The 23,546-nt window shown below is 34.5% G+C and overlaps 1 protein-coding gene across 3 annotated transcripts in view; it reads right to left on the bottom strand.

The window, feature by feature from the left end:
• Positions 1-23,344, bottom strand: part of IL31RA (interleukin 31 receptor A) — a 70,527-nt gene extending 47,183 nt beyond the window's left edge. For all 3 annotated transcript variants that reach the window (XM_077117178.1, XM_077117177.1, XM_077117179.1), the window contains exons 1-6: positions 22,508-23,344; positions 22,300-22,370; positions 21,261-21,339; positions 16,987-17,104; positions 14,299-14,480; positions 5,271-5,422 (exon numbers count right to left, since the gene is read on the bottom strand). In XM_077117178.1, coding sequence (XP_076973293.1) covers positions 5,271-5,422; positions 14,299-14,480; positions 16,987-17,104; positions 21,261-21,315 — 507 coding nt within the window. In that variant the 5' untranslated portion in view covers positions 21,316-21,339; positions 22,300-22,370; positions 22,508-23,344. The remainder of the gene's footprint in view (positions 1-5,270; positions 5,423-14,298; positions 14,481-16,986; positions 17,105-21,260; positions 21,340-22,299; positions 22,371-22,507) is intronic.
• Positions 23,345-23,546: the final 202 nt, after the last annotated feature.

Here is a 23,546-nt window from a genome sequence, read left to right as displayed (position 1 = left end):
TGCTGAATCTGAGGCTTCCTGACCACTCCCTTCCAAACAGCCCCAGAGATGTTGCAGTGTCAGACTAAGGTTGTGGGGAGTGAGACAATTCATTGTCTCCAAGAAAACAGCTTCCCCAACTTTCCTTAGTTATGAGATCTAGCCTGAATGGGATTAAAACCATTAGGAGAGACCCAATCACATAATGCCCTCCACAAGTAACTCAAAATAAAAGTAAACTAATCCATAAAATAAGTGTAAGGAAGTCTAATAAAGTTCTATTTTATTTTTCTTGCTCTTTAAAAAATACAATATTCCTTTAAAAATTATTTTTGAGTTTTTGCCTGCTTTGCTGGTGTCCTCAGCACATATTTACCCTCCCTGGTGAGTCTCATCATGTTCACACTCAGAAACTCTGCCTAATGTTACTATTTAAGCCTGTTCTTCCCAGCCTCAACCATAGAGGAAATAAAATGCTGCTCAATCTTTCACACATGTGCCTCTAAGGGTTGTTTTACCTTGGCTTTTGTCCAAAGTAGGTGCCTTTGACTCTCACAGGATCTTTATATTCCGACTTAGATCTAAAACTTCTCTGAATCAACACAGGCAATAGAATCCAACCAGAACACTAACTAGCTTCATTGGGTTTGTTTCTAACATTCTATGGTTTGTGCCAAAACCTAGCTCATCCAAAGTGTGTCTTAAGAGATGAGTCAGGAGATTTGGTGCGAAAAGAGGGAAGAGAAATGAAACAAAATCAAGTTTCAGTAGCTGAGATGTCAAATAGAGTTGAGAGGTCATTCTGGAGGTTATTGCACAGTGTATAGATCTCCCTTTTCAGTTTTTGGTGTATTGGAGTAACTAGAGGGAAATACCTAAAACTGTTAAATATAATCAAATAGCCTTGATTCTTGAAGATGATTGAAAAATTATATAGCTTTTAAGGTATGACCGTGTGATTGTGAAAACGTTGTGATTGACACTCCCTTTATCCAGTGTATGGACAGATGATTAAGGAAAAAAAAAAGATTTAAAAATAAATAAATAAAAGATAAATAAATAAATAATAGGGGGAAGGTGGTGTGGGGTGTTTTGGGTGTTCTTTTTCACTTAAAAAATTTTTTTTTGGAGTAATGAAAATGTTCAAAAATAGATTGCAATGATGAATGTAGAACTATATGATGATACTGTGAACCACACACACAAAATAATCTATTGCTTTGCTTTGCTGAATGATATTCCATTGTATGGATGGGTCACAGTTTATTTGTTTATTCACCTATCAGTGGACATTTGGACTTTCAGTTTTAGTTATTAAAGATGAAGCTGCTATGAAAAACAAAGACCTTTGGGGCAAGCCTAATTCAAACTCTTAAAACATTTGAGATCCCTTTGTAGGGCATTCACATGGTTCCATTACGTAAAGGTGGTAACCTTTAGACTACAGCCACAGGAAGTTAATTTGGAGATTGCTGAAGCATGGTCACATGGATGACTGAACTTGGAGTGAGAAAACCTGGGCATGGGTATGCAACTTAAAAACCTTGTGATTTCAGACAACTCATTTGAGTTCTCTAAATCTCAACTTTATCATTTGTAAAAATAGGTATACCAATGCCTCATCTATATGAAATTTGCAAGGCTTAAGTAGTCCAGAATATAAGAAAGCCCTTTGTAAGCTATGTATCATACAAACATGGGTCTTGTTTTATGGACATGTTGGGATTTTAAGATTAGTTTTTATATGATTTAGTCCAGTTCAACAAATATTTATTGAGCACAGACATGTGCCAAGCAATGGGAAAACAAAAATGAAAACCAAGATCTCTCTGCCTTTCAGGAACTTACAGTCTGACAGGGAAGAGAAACTACACCAAGAGAATTTTAAATGATTATGCCAAGTGTTAAGAGTGATGGCAGAGTAAGTTCACAGAGGAGGGGGCACCAAGCCCAGGGCCTCAGAAGGAAAGATATCTGAATTCTGAAACTTGAATAGAGTTACCAAGGTTTGAGTTAGTAGGCTGATTGACTTATTGTAATTAGGCATATTTATAGGAGCCTGAATAAATGACTCACGCAAAGAAGGTGGGTTTGGGGAGTTGATGGCTCTGGATGGTCTCCAGTGGTTTACCATAGGGCTCTGATCTGGCTAACATTTTAATTAATGATTAGATAAAATATAGAAGTAAGCTTTATCAAATGTAAAGCTATCAGAAAGCTGAAAAGGGTAACATAAATTTTGGGTGACAGGTTAAAATTATAGTTTGGAATGATGGATAAGGACCAACTTGAAAAATTCAATAGGAATAAATAAAATGCCTGCACTTAGGTTAAAACTCAATTATGCAGTTTTGATCAAATAGTATCTAAGTTTGTGTTTAATATTCAGAATTTAAGAACTTTGCTATCTGAATTTGTAGATTTGTCCTTGTTGCCTTAATTTTAAATTGGTTTATGAAACTTACTGTGCAAGCACAGGTTTTACAATAATTATATGGATACTTTATTTAAATATGCCCATGGTTAAGCTAAGGAAGATATCCATTTTTGGTGGTTCTAAATGTATTGTTTGTTTTCTTAAATTAAAAAAAATTTAAATCAACTATACAAATTATAATATGATAGAGATGCCTTTTACCAGTTATGTCTTGTGGGGGGAAAAAATGTCTCAAAGATTTAATAGACTTAATTCAGTACAAGTTAAATAAAAGTCAATATTGTGAGGTGGTTGCAAAAAAAGTTGATATGATTTCAGTCTGCATTGATGGAACTAGGAGAATATCTTCATGACTTTGAGGTTAAAAAAAAAGATTTCTTGAGACACAAAGGCATTAAGCATAAAGAAAAATATTGATAAATTTAACGTGATTAAAATTAAGATGTCCTGTTCATCAAAAATTGCCACTGAGAGAGTAAAAAGGCAAGCCACACAATTAGAGACATTTGCAACACATAAAACATAAGGGACCCTGACGGTGCAACAGTGGCTCAGTGGCAGAATTCTCCCCTGCCATGCTGGAGACCATGGGTCCATTTCTGTTGCCTGCCCACATAAAAAAAAAAAAAAAAAAAAAAAAGGAAAATATAAGGGACCCATAACCATATAAGTAACTCCCACAGATCAATTAAAAACTCAGACAGATAACCCAATAAAAAATGAGCGAAAGGCTTAAAACAGGACTTCACAAAGGACTCCAAATGGCCAATAAGCACTTGAGAAAGTGGGAGAGCTCGTTAAAAATCAGGGAATATAAAACACATTTTTCAGATAGTGTTTACTTATTCTGCACACATAAATTCCACATAGCATAAATGTCTATTTGAAATCCTCTCATTTATATCCGTCTAGATGGATTCCCTCATTTATATCCCCTAGTTGAAAAGTATAGCCTTTGTCTTAAAATTTCACTTTTGACAGCTCTGAATAAAAATTCATGAATTTAAATATGAGGATCCTTTTCAAATTATGCATGAATTCTTTGCAGAACAGATTTTATTTTCTGTACTGGCTTTTAGCTAAATAAGTTCTAAAACCAATAAAAATAAGAAACCAACAAAAATTATAAGAGAATTCATTTTGAACAAAATGAAGTGGAATGGAAATAAAAAACTAATATCTAAAAATGGAATTTTAGGAAATCATGAGATTTATACACCATTCTCATTACATTTTTTATTATATTAGGAAAAATTCTTCCCTATTTTCATTTTTTGAGGCAAAATTTGTGGGTTGCAATATTTTATAGAGATATAATGTAAGCTTGCAAGTAAAGGAACTAATTTTGCCAAACTACTTATGTTTTAAAAATAAAATTGACCAAGTTTTTCTTCAGTTTTCCATTATATCAAGAAAATTTACACAATATATTTGGTATACTGTTCAAAGGCACAATTTCTAATAAACAACAAGCATTCTTCTCTAGAGAGAGGGTAGAAAAAAAGATGAACATTCATCATCTAAAATAATGTTAGATTAATTTTAAACAAAGTGAGATTTCTGTCTTGGAAATTAAGAAAATAATGTTTTAGAATAGTGCTTTGAATGACAGACAAGAGACCATGGATAATGTTTATATATTCCTATTTCACTAATGAGTTTTTAATTAAATATCATTTCAGTTCTTTTCCAGAAAAGAGAATTTTTCTAAAAATTTATCTTTTGAGATGACCTAGCCACAAATTTTCAAATAGTTTGTGGTAGTAACCTGGTCATTTACTCTTCTTTATATCAGAATCAAACTTTTAAAATAGAAAAAAAATTATATAAAAATACTTTTATTTTTTAGATTCCTTAATGAAATTGCATTTTATTAACAGTGCAATGCTTTTAAATTTTTTTCTAATAATAAAAAAGAACTGTGAGGTAGCAAACTATCTTTGGTCCAAATTTTAGATAATCCTACATGTACTCTGCAAATCAAAAACTTAAAGTAATAGTAATTGACATAACATAACATGCATATTTTGTATGTATGAATACTATTATTGTCAATGTATGTTAATTTGGTAAAGCACTTTGAAGAACACTTTTTAGAAAATTGTTTTTAACTAATATATGTATTTCCTTTGCTGTTCCTATTACTATTTGTATTTGTGCCTGTTCTAATTGTTTCTGAGTTTAAAAAATATATTGTGTGACAAAACAAATCAAGGAAGCACAAACTAAAACCACAATTTCATTGTTTTCATACAGTGAAATACTATATAGCAGTGAAAATGTATAAACTCTAGTATTACAAAAGCATGAATATATCTTAAAAATACAATAGTGAAGAAAGGAAGTCAAACATAAAAGTACGAAATGTATGGATTCCATTTAAATAATGTATCAAACCATGTCGTTCAGGGATGAAAATTTAATAACAAACAACAAACAAGGGATTACCATGAAAAATGGAATAACAGCTCTGAGGAGATGAGGGAGTTGGATTGGGAAGGGCTGTGAAGGGCTTCTGCAGTGTTGGTAAATTGCAAGAATAAAAAAAAGGTAAAGACCCACCCATGAAATTGCTGTCACGCCAATATGGCTAGATAGACACAAACCAGTAAGGAGAGCAAAAGCAAAGTTCTCATTCTTTAATACATTCCTATGCTTAGAATGCAAAAGGCCTAAAGTAAGATATATTTCCAATCTAAAAAATCCAAATGGGAAACCAGGAAGGGAAATCTTCACTATCGTCTCTCTCCTATTATCAAGGTATAGAGTGAAAAAAGATGACTCCAAGTCAATAAAACCAGTCAATGATTCTCTTCCTTGGGCCCTGTACTAGGGATATAATGATATAACTTACCCACTGGGCACTATTTACTTTCCTGAATCGAAGTGTGTACTTTAAAATAGATGAAACAGGTGCCAACACAGGCCTCTTCCACTTCACTTGAACCATTTGTTTCACACCCAAAACTGGTTTCACACTGTAAATCACAGGTGGTTCGGTTTTCGCTGAAAATAAAAATCATACAGTTCTCACGTTTCGTAGAAAAGATAAGAAGGTGCCCATAAAGTCCACCCAAAATTGAAAAAAAAGCCTAGAAATAAAATGACAATGCATAGTTTGTAAGTCCATCTTATGCAGAGGGCGTTAGGAAGGCAACACAAAAGAAATCCCCCTAATCACTCCCCATCTAAAAAGGAATGCTTGATGAAGAGAGTATAGATTCCTGTAATTTTATGAATATCAGTCTTTTACTGATTGGGTCAGATCTTATGCAAAGCAGAAAGGAGATATGAAAAGACCATAGGGCCCCAAAATAGGCTGTTCCACTTATCTCTGCTCCTCTCTCCTAGGTCTCTCTTTCCTTGACTCCCGTATGGAGTGCCCAGTACAAAAACTTCCCATTTTCCCTGCACACTGAAAGCATCCAAGCCTCAAGTCTTTGAAAGTATAGATTATTTTTCTGGTTATAAAAGTAACACGTGCTCATTGCTGAATTTTTTTTTCTTTTTTTAAATTTTTTATTAATTAAAAAAAATTACAAGAAACTCAAACATTCCCAACACATACACTCAGCAATTCACAATATCATCACACAGTTGCATATTCATCATCATGATCATTTCCCAGAATATTTGCATCAATTCAGAAAAAGAAATAAAAAGACAACAGAAAAATAAAAGAAAAACAGAAAACAATATTTTACATACCATACCCCTTACCCCTCCCTTTCATTGATCACTAGCATTTCAAACTAAATTTATTTTAACCTTTATTCCCCCATTATTTATTTTTATTCCATATGTTCTACTCATCTGTTGACAAGGTAGATAAAGGGATCATTGTTGAATTTTTAAAAATAGAAAAATACAAAGAAAAATTTTAAATCATCCATAATTCCATCAACCAGGGCAAACAATTATTAATATTTTGATGTGTCCCCTTCTGGACTTTTTCATAAATATTTGTATATATTTTTAAAATTTATAATATACTAAATAAAGCTTTTGTAATTTTTAATTATATTACCCAATCAGTATATATTCCCTTGCATTAAAAGTATAAAATTATAATCCACCTTAGGAATGAGCATCATTTTATTTGGCCATTTCTCTATTATTTCACATATACGGTGTTTCCATTTTTTTTTCATTTAAAATTCATTGAGGGCAGAGACGGCTTTTAATCACAGCCAAGATTTAACACCTGGCACCTAGTAGGAATCAAATATTTGTTGAGTGAATTACTGAATGATGATAGATGAATATTTGCCCATATCTCTGATGGTTTCCTTATACCCCCTTAGGATATGGTCACTGGGAGAAAGGGTAAGTTCTCATTTTCCCAGAAATTGAGCATCGATAATACGTCTTTTTAACCTTGCTAATTCCTGTAGTTTTTTAAAAAGCAATACTCATGCTTAGATAAAGTGCGTGGATTAAAAACACTGGCTGGGTAAAAATATTCAGAGCCCCCTTGGTGGCTGATCAAAAAATGATATATACTTCTATGATAATAACAGGTTGGTAATCAGTCTTCATAGCCATTCAGTGGGTGGAGTTATAAGAAAGATATATTAAGTAATTTTTATAAGATTTCTTATACTTACTGAATCAAAATACTGATAAGTATTTTTTGAGATGAATAATTTTGTTGACATCTCTCAAGCGCATTGAGTTAATTACACTCATTTTACAGATGATAAAACTGAGATTTAGAAAGGTCAAATAACTTTCTCATCAGAAGCCAAGCTGGGACTCAATTAAGTTTCTACCCTTAACTATTATACTAGACTGCCTCCAGTCAGAAGAAACACAAATTCCTATTGTAGATCCATTCAACTGTATAATTATATAGCCAAGAAGATATGTATTTTAATCCTTCCTCTAATTAAAAATTGCTCTCAGATTTGCACATTAAGAACTAAAGCATATCAAATATAACAAAAACTTATTTATTCAGACACACCAATTGTGTAAATTTATGACAGAGACTGGACAAAGGTACACCTCAGCATTATTTACGAAAATAAAAGGTTTAAGCAAATTACTAATATAAACAAAAGTTGGCTAGGAGATTATGATTACAAACTAAACTACTTTCAATTATTCTGTAAAGCACAGTCATGGTCCCATCCAACTGAAAATAAATAAGCAAAATTGTAATTATTAAAAAATTAAATAAGCAAAACTCTAGTGATAAAAAATTATTACTGTCCAATTTTTAAATGTTCTTATATCACTAAAGGGGTCCAAAAGATCTTAGTACTTAACATTTTACCAAATCCTAGTAACAGATTGTAGAAAGAGAGTTAATCTAGAGATTAATTTTATAACTCTCATGTCTTACCAATCTAGAGCAAAATTCCTCTTCATCCTAAGTTTTAAGCAGTGACACTTACAGAATATTTAATTAGATAGTGGATCTAGTTGAAAGAGGTACAGAAAATTTATTTTTAAGTTTCATTTAAACAGAAAGCACACTATTTTTACTTATTTTATATAAATATGTAAGATAACATTCAAAAGGGCAATTGAGAATATAGCAAAGGTTAACCCTGTATTACTACTTCCTCAAAAAGCCACAGCTTGGTGCTCCCACTTTATTTAACCAGTATGCATCTCCAAAAATGCTATAGATATGTTTATGCATGTAACCACTCATTTGAGTCACAAAATGGTAGAATTTAGTACATCACCAGCCACATCTATTCATTTAAATTTCTTAGAGAGATTTTCTATACAATCTGAAATGTTGGTTAAGAATGTACGTTTTAAACCACCTCGTGAGGTCTCACTTCCAGAATGGCAGCTTCGAAACCTTCAAAAAAGCAAAATTGTCTAAATCGACCTTTTAGTAACTGAAAAATTAACTAAAGGCTTGAAGCAATCTAAGAACTGTTTTTTTTTTTCAAGAAAAATGTGAATATCAGTAAGAACAGTAGTCTTGTAAGACTTTTCAAGGCTCTGTGGTAGCAGTGAAACCAATAGTCCCACAACTATTTTGGCTCTGAAAATCAGCAGCCTAGCAGTGACTAAAGGAGCAAGAACAAGTTTGGAGCTCTCCCAAAGTCCCATCTCCAGAGAACTGTCACTATTTAACCTGTCTTCCAACTTTCTGAACTGCTCCATTGTCAAGGCTTGCTTTATTTGACCCAACTTAGAGTTCATTACCCACAGAAAATTTGTCAAAAACAATAAAATCAACAGCAGTTGTTTAACTTTTCATTTGCCTGAGGTGGTTGTTCTAGTTTGCTAGCTACTGGAATGCAATATACCAGAAACAGGATGGCTTTTAAAAGGGGGAATTCAATAAGTTGCTAGTTTACAGTCCTAAGACTAAGACTAAGAAAATGTCCCAATTAAAACAAGTCTATACAAATGTCCAATCAAAGGCATCCAGGAAAAAGATACCTTGGTTCAAGAAGGCTGATGAACAGGGTCAGGGTTTCTCTCTCAGCTGGAAGGACACATGGCAAACATGGCGTCATCTGCTAGCTTTCTCTCCTGGCTTCCGGTTTCATGAAGCTCCCCGGGAGGCATTTTTCTCCTTCATCTCCAAAGGTCACTGACTGGTGGACTCTGCTTCTCATGACTATGTCATTCTGCTCTCTCCAAATCTTCTTCATTCTCCAAAATGTTTCCTCTTTTATGACTCCAGACACTTATCAATATCCACCCAAATGGGTGGAGACATGTCGTCGCCTAATCCAGCTTAACAACCACTCTTGATTAAATTACATCTCCAGGGTGATGATCTGATTACAGTTTCAAACATAACAATATTGAATAGGGATTATATTGCCTTTATGAAATGGGATTTAAAATAAAACATGGCTTTTCTGGGGGACATATATCCTTTCAAACCACCACAGTGGTGTAACAAGTTGGGTCTAACCAGAATTTGATCAAAACTTTGAAAAGGAAAAACAAAGGAATTCAGTGTTCAGTGGGAGTTTTCAAAAGCTCTACATTCTTGGAAATCTGAAAAGACACACTCACGTGTAGGGCTATGCAAATACCTAACAAAGAACTGAGAAGGCCCTAATCTCTCACTTCTGGCTGACCTTAAGGCTCTGTTCAAAGAGGAAGTGAAATCTAAGGCAAGTGTTGTAAACTGCCTTTGGGAGCACTGAAAGCACGTCTCAATACCAGAGAGAATCCATTGGCAAAACTTGGGAAAGTTCTGGTTCAATGCATTTAAGGAAACCTCTGCCTAATCACTAGCTAACCATTAAGCAAATCAAGCAGAAACTTTGGTGGTTGTACATGACAAATAATTACAAACATATATGCACTTAACAAAAGAGCCCCAAAATGCACAAGGGAAAGACAGACAGAATTGAAGAGAGAAATAAATTCAATAATTACAATTGGAGACATCAACACCCAATTTCAGTAAGTATAAAACCATTGAACAGAAAATCAACAAAGAAGTAAAAAACTTGAGCAAAATTATATCCAACTAGACTGAAGATACATATTGTGCTGGTTTGAAATGGTTATGCATTCCAGAAAAAGCATGTTCTTCTAGTCCAATCTTGTGGGGGCAGAACTACTGTTGTGGGACATTTTGATTAGATTGCTGCCATGGAAATATGACCCCACCCATTCAAGGTGGGTCTTAATCAGCTTAATGGAGTCCTTCAAGAGGAAACATTTTGGAGAAAGTTGAGACACAAATGCTTGGAGGAAGCAAACACTCCAGCAGAAGCCAGAAGGACCCATAGGATCTTAGAGAGCCATTTGAAACCAGAGGCTGAGAGAGAAGGATAGTAGATGTCACCATGCCTTCCCATGTGACAGAGGAACCCGGATGCCAGCTGCTTTTTCTCCCAGAAGGAATCTGCTTTTTGGTGCCTTAATTTGGACATATTCATGGCCTTAGAACTGTAACTTGTAACTTAATAAATCCCCTTTATAAAAGTTATAAAAGCCAACCCATTCCTGATATATTGCATTCCAACAGCATTAGCAAACCAAAACACATATGTTGAACATTCCACCCTACAGCAGCAGAATATGCTTTTTCTCAAGTGCATATTCTTCCCAAGTGGAGCATTCTTCAGGATAAATCATCCCTTCAGTCATAAAACAAGCTTCACTAAATTTAAATGAATTGAATCATAAAAGGTATATTTTTGACCACAATGAAATGAAATTAGAAATCAATAACATGAAGAAACTTGAGAAATTTACAAATTTGTGGAAATTACACAACACAGTCCTAAGTAATTAATGGATCAAAGAAGAACTCACAAGGGAAGTTAGAAAAATACTATGAGAAAAAAAGTATGATGTGGCAAAATTTATGGGATGCAGCAAAAGCAGTGCTTAGAGGGAAATTTATAGCTATACATGCCTATATTAAAAGAGAAGGAATATCTCAACTCAATAACCTCTTTCACATTAAGAAGTTATAAAAACAAGAGCAAACTAAATCCAAAGCAAGCAAGCAAAGAAAATAATAATAAAGACTAGAACAGAAATAAATGACATGGGGAATATAAAAACAATCTTTCTAGGGGTGCATGGATGGTTCAGTGGTAGAATACTAGTCTTTCATGTGAGAGTCCCAGGTTTGATTCCTGGACCATGCACCCCCCATCCTCCACCCCCCTAAATAAAACCTTTCTTTGAAAAGATGAACAAAAGTGACTAAACTTTAGTTAGATGGACCAAGAAAAAATAAGGGAAGAATCAAATTACAAAATTCAGGAATTAAAGAGGGATATAACTACCAATCTTAAAGAAATAAAAATGATAAGGGAAAACTAGGGACAAACTGTTTGCCAACAAATTATATATAATATAAATGAAAGGTGCAAATTCCTAGACAGATACAAATTATTGAAACTGACTCAAAAGGAAATAGAACACACGAATAGATTTAAAACAAGTGATGAGATATAAATAGTAATAAAAAAAATTATAGCCAAAGCCAGATGGCTTCACTGGTGAATTCTAGCAAAGATTTGCCAGAAGAATTTATATCAACCCTCCACAAACTCTTCCAAAAGGCAAAAGAAGAGGGAACATTCCCCAACTCATTCTAGGAGGCCAGTGTTACCATGACATCAAAAAAATAGACAAAGATATCACAAGAAAAGAAAATGACAGACCAATAACTCATACAAACAAAAATCCTTAACAAAAATCTAGCAAGCCAAATTCAGCAATGTGTAAAAGGGATTATAGACTATGGCCAAATGGGATTGATCACAGGAATGCAATGCTTCTTTAACTTATAAAAAATCAATCAATGTAATACACCACATTAATAGAATAAAGGGAAAAACATATGATCATCTCAATAGATTCAGAAAAGGCATTTGACAAAATCCAACAATCATTCATTATAAAAAATATTCGACAACCTATGAATAAAAGGGAACTTTCTCAATCTCATTAAGGGCATCTATGAAAAATCCCACAGCTAACATCATACTTAATGATGAAACCACTTAAAGCTTTCACTCTATAATCAGTAACAAGACAAGGTCGCCCACCCTTGCCACTTCTACTCAACATTGTACGGGATGTTATAATTAGGGTAATTAGGCAAGAAAAAGAAATAAAAGACAAGTTGATTGGAAAAGAAAAAGTAAAACTATCTATTTTTGCATATGACATGATCTTGTATATAGAAAATTCTAAGGAATACACACACGCAAATTATAAGAACTAATAAATGAGTTCAGCAGGGAATCAAGAATATACAGAACTTCATTATATCTATACACACCAACAGTAAACAATCTGAAAATGAAACTAAGAAAGCAATTCCATTTACAATAGCATCAAAAAGATTAAAATATTAGGAATAAACTTAACAAAAGAAGTATAAGACTTGTGCACTAAAAACTACAAAATAATAAATAGAAAGACATCCCATGTCATGGACTGGAACTTATTATTAAGATGCCTATACTACCTAAATTTATCTACAGATCCAATGCAATCTCTATCAAAATTCCAGGTAGCTTCTTTGCAGAAATTGAGAAGCTGATCCTCAAATTCATATGCAAATGCAAGGGACCCAGATTAGTAAAAAATCTTGAAAGAAAAAAAAAAAACAAAATTGGAGCACTCATATTTCTCAAATTCAAAACCTACTGTGAACCTAGAGTAAACAAAATTGTGTGGTACTGGCATAAGGTTAAGCATATATATCAACACAGTAGAATTGAGATCCCAGAAAAAATTCCTTACGATTACGACAAGTTGATTTTGACGAAGGTACCAAGAATTCAACGGCAGATAGAGTAGTCTTTTCAACAAATTGTGTAACACACAATTTGTGCCAAAGAATGAAAATTAACTATAACTCACAATATATACAAAAATTAACTCCAAATGGATCAAATATCCAGATATAAGAGCTAACATTATAAAACCCTCAGAAGAAAACATAGGAGTATATCTTTGTGCCCTTGAATTAGCAATTAGGTTTTTAAGATATGACAAAAAAGGAACAAACAACTGAAAAAAAAAAAAGGACTTTATTAAAATTAAAAATGTTTATGCTTCAAAGAACATCATTAAGAAAGTGAAAAGACAACCCAAGGAAAGGAAGAAAATATTTGCCAGTCATACATCTGATAAGGAACTTGTATCCAGAATATGTAAGGAACTCTTAAATTCAACAATGAAAAGGCAAATAACCCAATTAAAAGATGGGCAAAGAATTTAAATAGACATTTCTCAAAGAAGAAATACAAATGTCCAGTAAGCACATGAAAGATGTTCAATGTCATTAGCCATTAGGGTAATGGAAATCTAAAACCATAATGAGATATCACTTCATACCCTCTCGGAGGGTTATAATCAAAATAAAAATAATAAGCAATAACTAGTGTCAGCAAGGATGTAGAGAAATTGGAACCCTTGTAAATTTCTAATGGAAATGTAAAATGGTGTAGCACTTTGAAAAACAGGCTGGCAGTTTCTAAAAAAAGTTAAACATAAAGTTGCCATATTATTTAGACCTTCATTCCTAGGTATATTTCCAAGAGAATTGAAAAACATATGTCCACACCAATACTTGTACACAAATGTTCATAGCAGCATTGTTCATAATTGTTAAAAAGTGGAAAGAACCCAAATGTCTATCAACTTATGAATAGATAAACAAAATGCGGAACATCCATCCATACAATGGAATATTATTTGACTATAAAAGTAATGGAATTCTGATGCATGCTAGACCATGAATAAACCTTGAAAAATAACATTATGCTAAGTGTTAGAAGCCAAGCACAAAAGGCTACACATTGCATGATTCTGTCTATATAAAATGTCCAGAAAGAGACATTCTTGCTAATGGATAGGGTTTCTTTGGGGGTGATGAAAATGTTCTGGAATTAGATGGTAGTGATGGTTGCACAAGTTTGTGAATATGCTAGAAATCACTGAATTGTACACTTGCCAAAGATGTACTTAATGGTATGTGAATTATATACCAATAAAGCTGTTTTTAAATTATATGGCAAAAATGAGTTTTCAAAAATAAATTAAAAAGGTAAGAATTAGCGAGACATTTTTCAAAATAAGAATTTTTACTCTTGTTTCCTAAAACAGCAGTAATGTTTTGGGGAATGATTTAATTCTTTGTTTCTTATGGTACAATATATAAATAAAACTTCACAGGAATTATCAGCAACCAACAAGATATCTCTTGTTTTTCATTCTTTTTTAATCATTTGGTAAATATACCTTCCTCCCCCCCTTCATTCTTCCTTTATTAAGATAAATTTTCTGTATACCCGTAACACACACTACCATATCCTTGAGCTTTGCATTTACTTTTGAGTCCACAGATACCTATTTTTAAAAAAGGGTATCTTGAAATAAATGAGCATATAAAAATATCAAATGACACTTACCTATGTTATCTAAACTCCAGTGTGTCGTATCAGATTTAGTTGTACCATCTGCATTTTGAGCTTCCACTTCAATGATGTTATAATCTGGGCTTGTTACATTTGGGTAGAAGAAAGAGCATGAAGCATGATTTCCACTTGTAAAAGTCCTGGTTATACAGATATCACTCGATCTCCCAAAAAGACTTTAAAGGAAAAAATGGTTCAACATGAGTTTAGTATACTTGTTTGAAAACATAGCTGCACTTAATATATTAAGCATGGATTTGTTAGTTTCATTCCGGCTATCTCTTGAGAACTGTATAGTCCAGGATTGGGTGCTCCTCTCTCCAAATTCCTCCTTCCAACAGGATATAAAAGTTACTGCATCCTGCCTCCCGGAGATGCTATGAGTCATGGAGCCCTCCATGAAATCCCATAAGCTTGTTAAAAGCTACATTCACAATGCATTCCTTATTGGCCAGAAATAATGATTAGGTTCCAGAAAATTCCAGATTATATAGCCTCGAGAAATTTTTTTTTTTTAATTTTTATTAGAGAAGTTGTGAGCTTACAGAAAAATCATGCATAAAATACAGGGAGCACCTCCATACCACCAACACTTGCACTGGTGTGGAAAATTTGTTACAATTGATAACACTTTTTTGTAATTCTACTATTTTTTAACAGTAGTTACATTTGTTGCAATTGATGAAAGATTATTAAAGTAGTACTATAATTATTGTCCATAGTTTACATAGAGGTATTTTTCCCCATATTCCTACACTATTATTTTTTCATGCATGTCTTTATTTTATTATTCATCTACCCATACACTGGATAAGGGGAATATCAGTTCACAAGGTTTTTACAATCATTCGGTCACATGATAAAAACTGTATAGTTATGCAATCATTATCAAAGATCAAAGCTATTGGATTATAGATCAACAATTTCAGGTATTTCCTTCTGGCTAGAGAATTTATTCTTAAAAGAAAACAGAGGATTTTTGTTAAATAAATTGTGGTAGATATATAAACAGAATTATTTATTGACATGAAGATATCACAATTCTCTTGGTAAAAAAAGCAGATATATATCATATACACAATGATCACATTTATATAAACTGATTCAGACATTTATGTTAATACGCATAGGATGTCTGGAAAGGTTCTCATCAAAATACTAAAGTTGTTACTTTTGGTAGTGGGATTTTGGATGATTTTTAACAGTATATTTTTCATGTTAAACGTCTTACTATTAGCATATATTGCCATATAAAAACTCATTAAAGCTATTTTCCTATATAAATAAATATTAAGCCCTAGCAAGTGTAACAATGAAAACAACTACACATATTGGCAGAGAGCAGAGGGATGGGTATATCTCTAAGTTCACGTGGCCCTGGGCTTGTGGGTGAAATGAGTGAGCTGAGTACAGGAAAGGAGGGCCGCTGTGCAAGATGCCAGAGTTTGCTTGGACACATGGAATCAATGATCTTGAAATTGGAAAGGACCTCAAGGGTTTTCTATAGTTATTGTGCAGTGCACAACTGGCCCCAGGGTAGCGTTTATAGTGGTTCTAAGCATGAGCTCTGGAAATGGAACTGTTTGAATTCTGACTTAACCCCTTATTCACTCTATGCCTTGGGCAAGTTTCTTAATTTCTATGTGCTTTAGTCTTCTCACCGGTAAAATAAGGGTAGTAATGAGAATAAATTGAGCTAATATATGCAAAGGACTTTAAAATTGCCATGCATATACTATTTTGTCAATAAACGCAAGATGCTATTGTTATTCTTACTATGATTATAGTTGAGCCTTTTTGTGTTTGTTCATGCTCTCTAACCTGTCTCCCTTTCTCCACACCTGCAGATCTTCTTCAAGTCTCAGTTTGAAAACCACTCCCTCCATGAATGAATTCACAATATCTCCTTGTCTTCCCCAAGGCAAAATCAATTCCTCTTGTCTCTGAATATCAATAGGTTTTTATTCCTACCACTGACCCTCTTTAATTTGCTCCCAGGATTGACTAGCCACAGGGAAATCCTACCACAAATTTGCAACTGTAGATTCTCTTTATAAAATGGAAAATACTCAACAATCATTTTACAATGGTTCCTAATATGGGTCCCCTTATTCCTAGGTACCTGAGGAAAGGAATGGGTTTTACAGGCTATTTTAGAAATTTCAAAACATGTCTGCATATACAAAAATATTTGGGTTTGGGCTAGAATTATTAAAAATTTATAATAAAAAGGGTTTCTTGAGATTGTAAAATGTTTGGGAATCATTACCCTGTTTGACAGGATACCCAGCAAATTAGTGGCAGACTAAGGCAATTCCACCTCTTGGTGCTGGGTGCTTCCTACTTACCTATAAAGATTGAATTGTGTTATAAAACATTCTGAAAAGATGAGAGTATAAAGAGAGAATAAAGAAAATAATTTTTTCCACTGTGCTTTTATCTGGACTCTACCCTCAGCCAATCCTCCAGTTTTAAGAGAAGACCATCACACGGCTATACCTGCCCGCCCTCTGCAGCTGCAGATCTTGTCTTTTGGCTGCAGGTAGTCAAGAGGTAAGCCTGATCACTGGATGCAATAAAAGTTGTAATTGAGAAATATGTTACTTCACCAGTGACTTGAATCATGAATGAACCAGGACTCTGCTTCCCTACCTCCACTGCACGCAAGATTCCCATACTTACGAAGTTCTGTTAACTCTGTAACATGTATAATTAGCTTCTTTTTCTGAACTCCAAGTGCAAGTTAAATTTTTCTTATAGTAGAAGATGCAAGAAATATTCTCAGGCTTAGCAGGCAGAGCTAAAAAAAATCACACAAACATAGGATCTTTAATATATGGTAAATATTGTCAGCATTGAACATTTTGATGAAAATAGGTAGATTGTAAACCAGGCTTTTAATTAGTTGCTAGGTATAATAGCTCTCCTAATCAAGTACATAAAAACAGTCTGACTCTATCTCTTCAATTATTCCCTTTGAAGAGCTAGATTTCTACTTTTTAAAAAATGTTTTTTACATTTTTACTCAAAAGCAATATTTGAGAAGTAAAATCACATCAAAGCACTTGGAAAATATAAAGTATTAGTGAAATACTAAGTACAGCATCAAATAGTAGAACCATTCTCTGTAATGGGATAACAGATGACATGAGTTGAAAAAAAACATACAAAATGCTGAACACTTTGACCTTATATATCAATAATTTTCTTTTCCTAAAAGAGTGCATAATAGAGAAAATTTCTGAAATATCTTTAGCTATATTTTCATATCTTGTAAATCCTGTTCCCTGTGGGTCCCATCCAATAGGATCTATCCCTTCATAGGGAGAACAGATAATACTATCCAAACAGGGATCTAGAACATCAAGGGCAATATAACTGAAATTCAGAGAGTCCAGGAGTATAGGTGAGAAAAATGTACATCTTCACTTTTCAGTACTCTATCATTGAAATGCAGAATTTCCTTCTATCATAAATGTAGGCAAAAATACTACATAATATTATCTCCATTAAAAAATCACAGATATTTTCATATTATGTTACAGTAGTTCACAGATACCTTGAAACACCAAGTTCTACAGCCACTATTTCTAAATTAAGTTGATTATTAAATCTGATTTTTATCAGACCTAAATTAAGGTAATTATATAGGAATATAGTTTGTGTATACTGTTAAGTTGGTATCAAATCAAACATGAATGTTATAGATTAGGATGTTAAATTTAAGCTCCATGGTAACCACAAAAAAAATATCTGGAAAACATACACAGAGAGAAATGAGAAGGCACTCAAAATGGTTTACTAGAAAAATCAAATAAATATGAAAGTAGAAAGTAAAGGAAAAATTACGGGAGAAAAAGTTATAAGACTTACAAGGACCAAATAGTAACATGGCAGGAGAAAGACCTGCATAATCAGTAGCTACTTTAAATGTAATTTCTTTTTTGCATCTTTGGCAAGACAACATTTTGAAAAGGCAGGCATTTTTGAGAAAGGAAAGCAATTTCTAAGCTTCTTAAGTTACCTTTACATATCACAGCAAAGCTCTATTTCTTCCTAGGAAAGAATCTCTACCAGAAAATAAGTAAGAAAAAGCCTATCTTTTTTTTTTTTTTTCAGAGGCAAAGAAAGATTTACTGCAAGAGGGGGAGGGGGGAATAAAGCAAGGGAAAGAGGGCAAAGGAATGCTTTTTTTTTAGGGAGGCGGAAGTGAAGGTGGTGGGTAGGGAGAAGAGGGTAAAGGAACACTTTCTTCAAGAGCCTGAAGAAAATGTCCCAAGCCTATCATTTCTAACAAATGAAATCTGGAGGAAGAAAGGAAAGAAAAGTAGAGTATAGAATTCAAATGTACCATATGTAGTACAAACATGCAGCTGGGTCTGATGAAACCAAGGCCATGTGGGCTGTTAGCCTATTTCACCAGGCACTGCTTGAGAGAGGCTGCAAGTTTCTAGTCCAGAGGAAGCTTCACGTTCTACTCAGCACCAATGCCAGCACGGCACATCTGAATAATAATTCTGTATACATTTCAACACTTCCTCTTAGGAGGAAGGCAGTCATAAAGAGTTCAAGAATGGGTGGCCCTTTCCAGAAAAGCTGAGTCTTGTGCATGAGCTGGACATCTGTGGCACCTGTCATTCAGCAGTTAAGTTATACAAACTTTCTGTCTTTGCTACTTACACACTAAGAAGCATGACAAAACTTGGAGTCATGATTTCCAAGTTCAAATGCTTAAAAAGATCAAAGTTAACTGGACCTAAATCAAATAGCACTGCATATTATGTGCAGACCAGAAGTTGAGTCATGAAGACATTCCTTGAAGACCCTACACAGCTTGAAGCCCTCCCTGGGAAGTACCTGGGTCAGACAGCAGAATATTAACACATTCTGTAATTCACAATTGCCAGTGGAAATGTGCAGAATCCTACAAGAGGGTAAACCAGGAGTCAACCAACAACGTCCCGGGATTAGTGATTCACTGACCAATTTAGACCCTATCTTCATGGCTCAGAGATTACACGGGCTGTGTCTCTATGTATGTGTGTCTGTCTGCATGTGCAGTGCGTGTGTAGGTGGGGGGTCAGTTTGTAGTCATTGAGTTGTGTTTCTTACAAATATTCATATATGGTAGCTTGTTCCCTGTCTCCATTTCACTAACAGCCAATAGTAAATACTAACTCCTAGCAGAATTTCCAAGTTGATGCTTTGTTAGAAAACAAAGAAACAAGAAGCTTAACCTGGTCTCCCTAGATTATTCTTCATTCTTGTACTATTTTCATTATGACCTTCTCTGAATACCAATTTGGTTTTCTTCTTCATTCTCACTCTACCTTGCATTGGCTGAATTCAAAACCAGAGAGCGAAAAAAACAATGTAGGAAAGTTCTCATAGTTCCAAATATCCTGCCTCTCAGATATCAGTGAATCCTGGTCTTTCTTGTTCTTCCTTGAATACCCCTCCTTAGCTCCTTCATAAGATTTGATTGACAGATAGTAATAGCCCATAAACCAGAAAGGGAGTCAAATATCTGGATTCCTGAACCATAATTGTCAGTAGAAAGAAGAAAGTGGTTCTAGAAATGATTTTCCACTCACCAGGGCTGTTTTTATGAGGTTGCATTTCTTTTGCTCTTAAGTATTTTAAAGGCACTCCTTGGCTTATGGCAGGAGAAAGGGGTATTCTTGCTGAGGCCACTTGATACTGACGTTACAGAGGAGATTTTTGGTAGTTAAAATGAACACATCAATTTTCCAGTGCTCATCAATATCTCCCATTTCTGGACAAACGAGATTTTATTTCCTTGCCCCCTTAAACTAGGCAAGGCCATGGACTTGCCTTGCCCGTTGACTTGTGAGAGGAAGCATTTATGTGCTGGTACATGGTTCTCCCTCCTCTCTTGCTCTGCTCCTGCACATCCTGGAAGCTCATGCTGAGATAGTGGTGTCACAGGGTGGTGCCCTCCATTATCCGGGGTTTCTAAGTAACCATGATGAACAGAATCCCTGCTGACCTGTGATGGACATGTAGAGTTTGTTGTTCTAAGCACTGAGATTTCAGGCTTGTTTACTATCACAGCATAAGTAACTTTCCCTGACTAATATAAAAAAATAAGATAAATAGCTTGTTCTGAGAGTCCAGGATTCTAAGAATTAGGGAGGAATTCACTTTAAGAGTAGTTTTCCCTATTTTCCTTTGTCCCCCCAGTACGCAAACCTGCTTGTCTTTCAGGTCATTTTAGATTTGTTTTATCAACAAATTAGGGGATTGAGGAAGAGCTAGAACACCAATAAACCAAATCAGCAAAATCTATTAGGTTTCACTTCTATTTTCTTGCTTACTTATTGTTGCCATTTTAAGCCTCAGTTATTTGGTGCAACTCACTGCATCAGAACTGTCTGGGCTTTATGCAGTAGAACTGCCACGGCTGGCAGAGTCCACACACATCTATTGTCCCACCTTCCTCCAAGTTCGCAACCAGTGTTCTTATCATATTTTAATGAACTCTTCTTTAACTTATCTCTAATCAGAATACCAATTCTTCATCAGAAGACTATCACAAGCATATGTAAAATTTCCCTTTTTGTCCTTGGAACTTATATAAATAATATAAAAAGTATATTTTTGCATTTATGCATGTGTTTATATAAAACCACAGCACTTAACATAAGAATTATCGAGATAAGCGCTTTCTATTACTCTAAAACAGTAGACCTCGAACTTCAAGGGTTCTCGTTTCCCTTCTGAAATGTAACAGGCATCTCACCACTGTACATATGCACAAGTATACATGAGCGTGCACACACACATACACAAAATTCAGAGAGCTCACAAAATCCCTTGTTGTCCATCTGTGAATGTCCATCATCCATGCATCCCTTTATTCCAAAGTTAACAATTCTTGTCCAAAGAAGGGAATAAGAATCCCATAACCCATGAAAGAACCCAGGTTGTCTTACCTGCTAGGCTAAATTCGCAGAGTAGAAGGAGCATCCACAGTGCCAAGAGCCGCATTGTCCCCAAGTTAATGCAGGCAGGCTAGGCAGACAGCAGAAATTGTCATCAGTCAAGAGTTAGTTTGCTTCCTCTTTTCAGCAACTCTATTTCTGGTTACATTAAACAGATTTTGGATTTGGGGGGGGCTGGGGGTGGTGAGAGGAAGGGTTCTTATTTATTGTTTGGCTATTATCACATAGATCTCTTCATAATTACTTCATCAACCCCAGTTAACATTTTTTAAGATGTGCCATTACAATGAGCTTTCCTTTTTTCCCACAATCTACTCTACTGTGTAAGATGAAAAGTACACCAGCCATCAAGAGTATGCTCCAGTGTGATACTGAGGCCATCCTCTGGCTTCTGCCTCAGTTTCTGAGCACGTCAATCAAATGGAACAACCCAATTTCCCCAAACCCCACATCTCCATGCCTTTGCACATGAGGTTCGCTTTGCATATAATGCCATGTTCCCCTTAATCCTGGGTAATTAGGCCATCCCTCCAGACTCATCCCAAGACTGACCTCCAAGATGCCCTTCCTGAACTCTCAGATGGAGTCAACCAATCAGTCAGTCAGTCCCCCTTTCCTCACACCACGTCATCTACACTTCCACATGGTACACAGAATGGCATTTAGCAGTTTACATTTTGATTTCTCCAAATACAGCGGAGCTTTTCTTATTTCTCTTTGAAGCTTCAGCATTTAAAGTAGTGTCTGGTACATGGTAGATATTCAACATCATTTGTGGAATTTAATTACTAATTATAATAAAAACACTACTGGCTTTTTATCTCATTCCAGATGAGATGGTGGAAAGCAACACCTTACTTCAAAAAGAAACAAAGATGCTATGTTTTCATCTGACAGACAATTATAGGAAAAAAAGATAATTTACAACCAAATAAATTATTATAGAAAAAATTTGCATGCAGCATTTCTAGAAAAAAAAAACATGGGAAGTTTGAGTTATCAGACACATCTAAATGAGTGTCACACTCACCTCAATATGTTAGCTGGTTTCCCTCAGATGTCTTGCCAGTTCAAAGAATCAACATCAAAGGCGTTGCTTCCCTACAGCACAAGTTAGGACAGAAAGAGCAATTTGGACTGTAATTTAGACCCATAAGGATGTGTAAATATTTTTGCTCTGGTTATGCAGGAGCTTTTCCTCCGCTTTTAAGCCCAGCCCAGACCAGGGTGGCACTTACCCACTTAAGCAGGGAGGTGGATTGCATTGTTTTTACTAAAAAACAAATCATCTGCTTCTGTTTAGATTACTCAACATTCTGGGAATCTGAACGTGTCATAAACAATTAAAAGGAATGACTAGACTTTAAGTTGGCATTTTCTGTCCAGGAAGTCCTCATAAATGTAACAATGGGTGAAATGTTGAGAGTGTCTTTAGCCTGAAAAGAGAAAAATGCAATCATGTAATTATCTCTAAAAAAAGAAAATGAAGGAAAGAAAGTAATGGCAGGTAACTCTGAAAAGAGTTTTATAATTCTTATTTATGTCTGGAGGAAAACACTGAACTGAGTGAGGGTCAGGACCACAGCTCAGCCACAAAGAATAATGATTGCAATATATGGATCTCTTACTATGTGTTAGGCACACACTAAGCACTTTAAATTAATTATATCATTTATTCTCCACTATATCCTTATAACATATTTTTATTCCCGTTTTACAGATGAAAAAACTCAGGCAAAACAGTTGAAAAACTTGCTCAAGAAAGTGGTAGAGCTAGGATTTGATCCAAGGCAGACTGACTATCAGTTTCCTATAAATAAAAGTGTTAAAGTAGATGATCTCTGGGATCCCTTTGGGCACCATGGTTTTGAAAACTTTTGTAACTGACAGAATCATAAATAAATAAACAGACAAAGGAAGAGATTACGATACAAAAGGAAAGAAATCCAACCTAAGCTTTAAAACAAGATCTGCTTTCCAGCTCCATGTTTTAAAATTTTAAACCCATTCCCCATATTCCTTAGGCAGTGTTCCACTAAGTAGAATAATTTAGCAGAAATAAGGTGAAGAAAGGTATTCTTTTGCCTAACAGGTTGTTAACTATGAGATATTAAAAATCCCATCATCATAAACTACAGAGGATAGTTAAACTTTGGTATTTGTGGATCAGAAAAGCATATCATGCTAAAAATAGGACTTCATTAATTTGATTACCCAATATTTTGAAACACCTATTATGTATATATAATACTTGACTAAAGGTATTGTGTATAAATT

Source organism: Tamandua tetradactyla, chromosome 9 (genome assembly GCF_023851605.1).
Source record: "Tamandua tetradactyla isolate mTamTet1 chromosome 9, mTamTet1.pri, whole genome shotgun sequence".
Taxonomy (NCBI): Eukaryota; Metazoa; Chordata; class Mammalia; order Pilosa; family Myrmecophagidae; genus Tamandua; species Tamandua tetradactyla.
The sequence above is the reverse complement of the archived record's forward strand: the minus strand, read 5'-3'. Positions and strand labels throughout refer to the sequence as shown.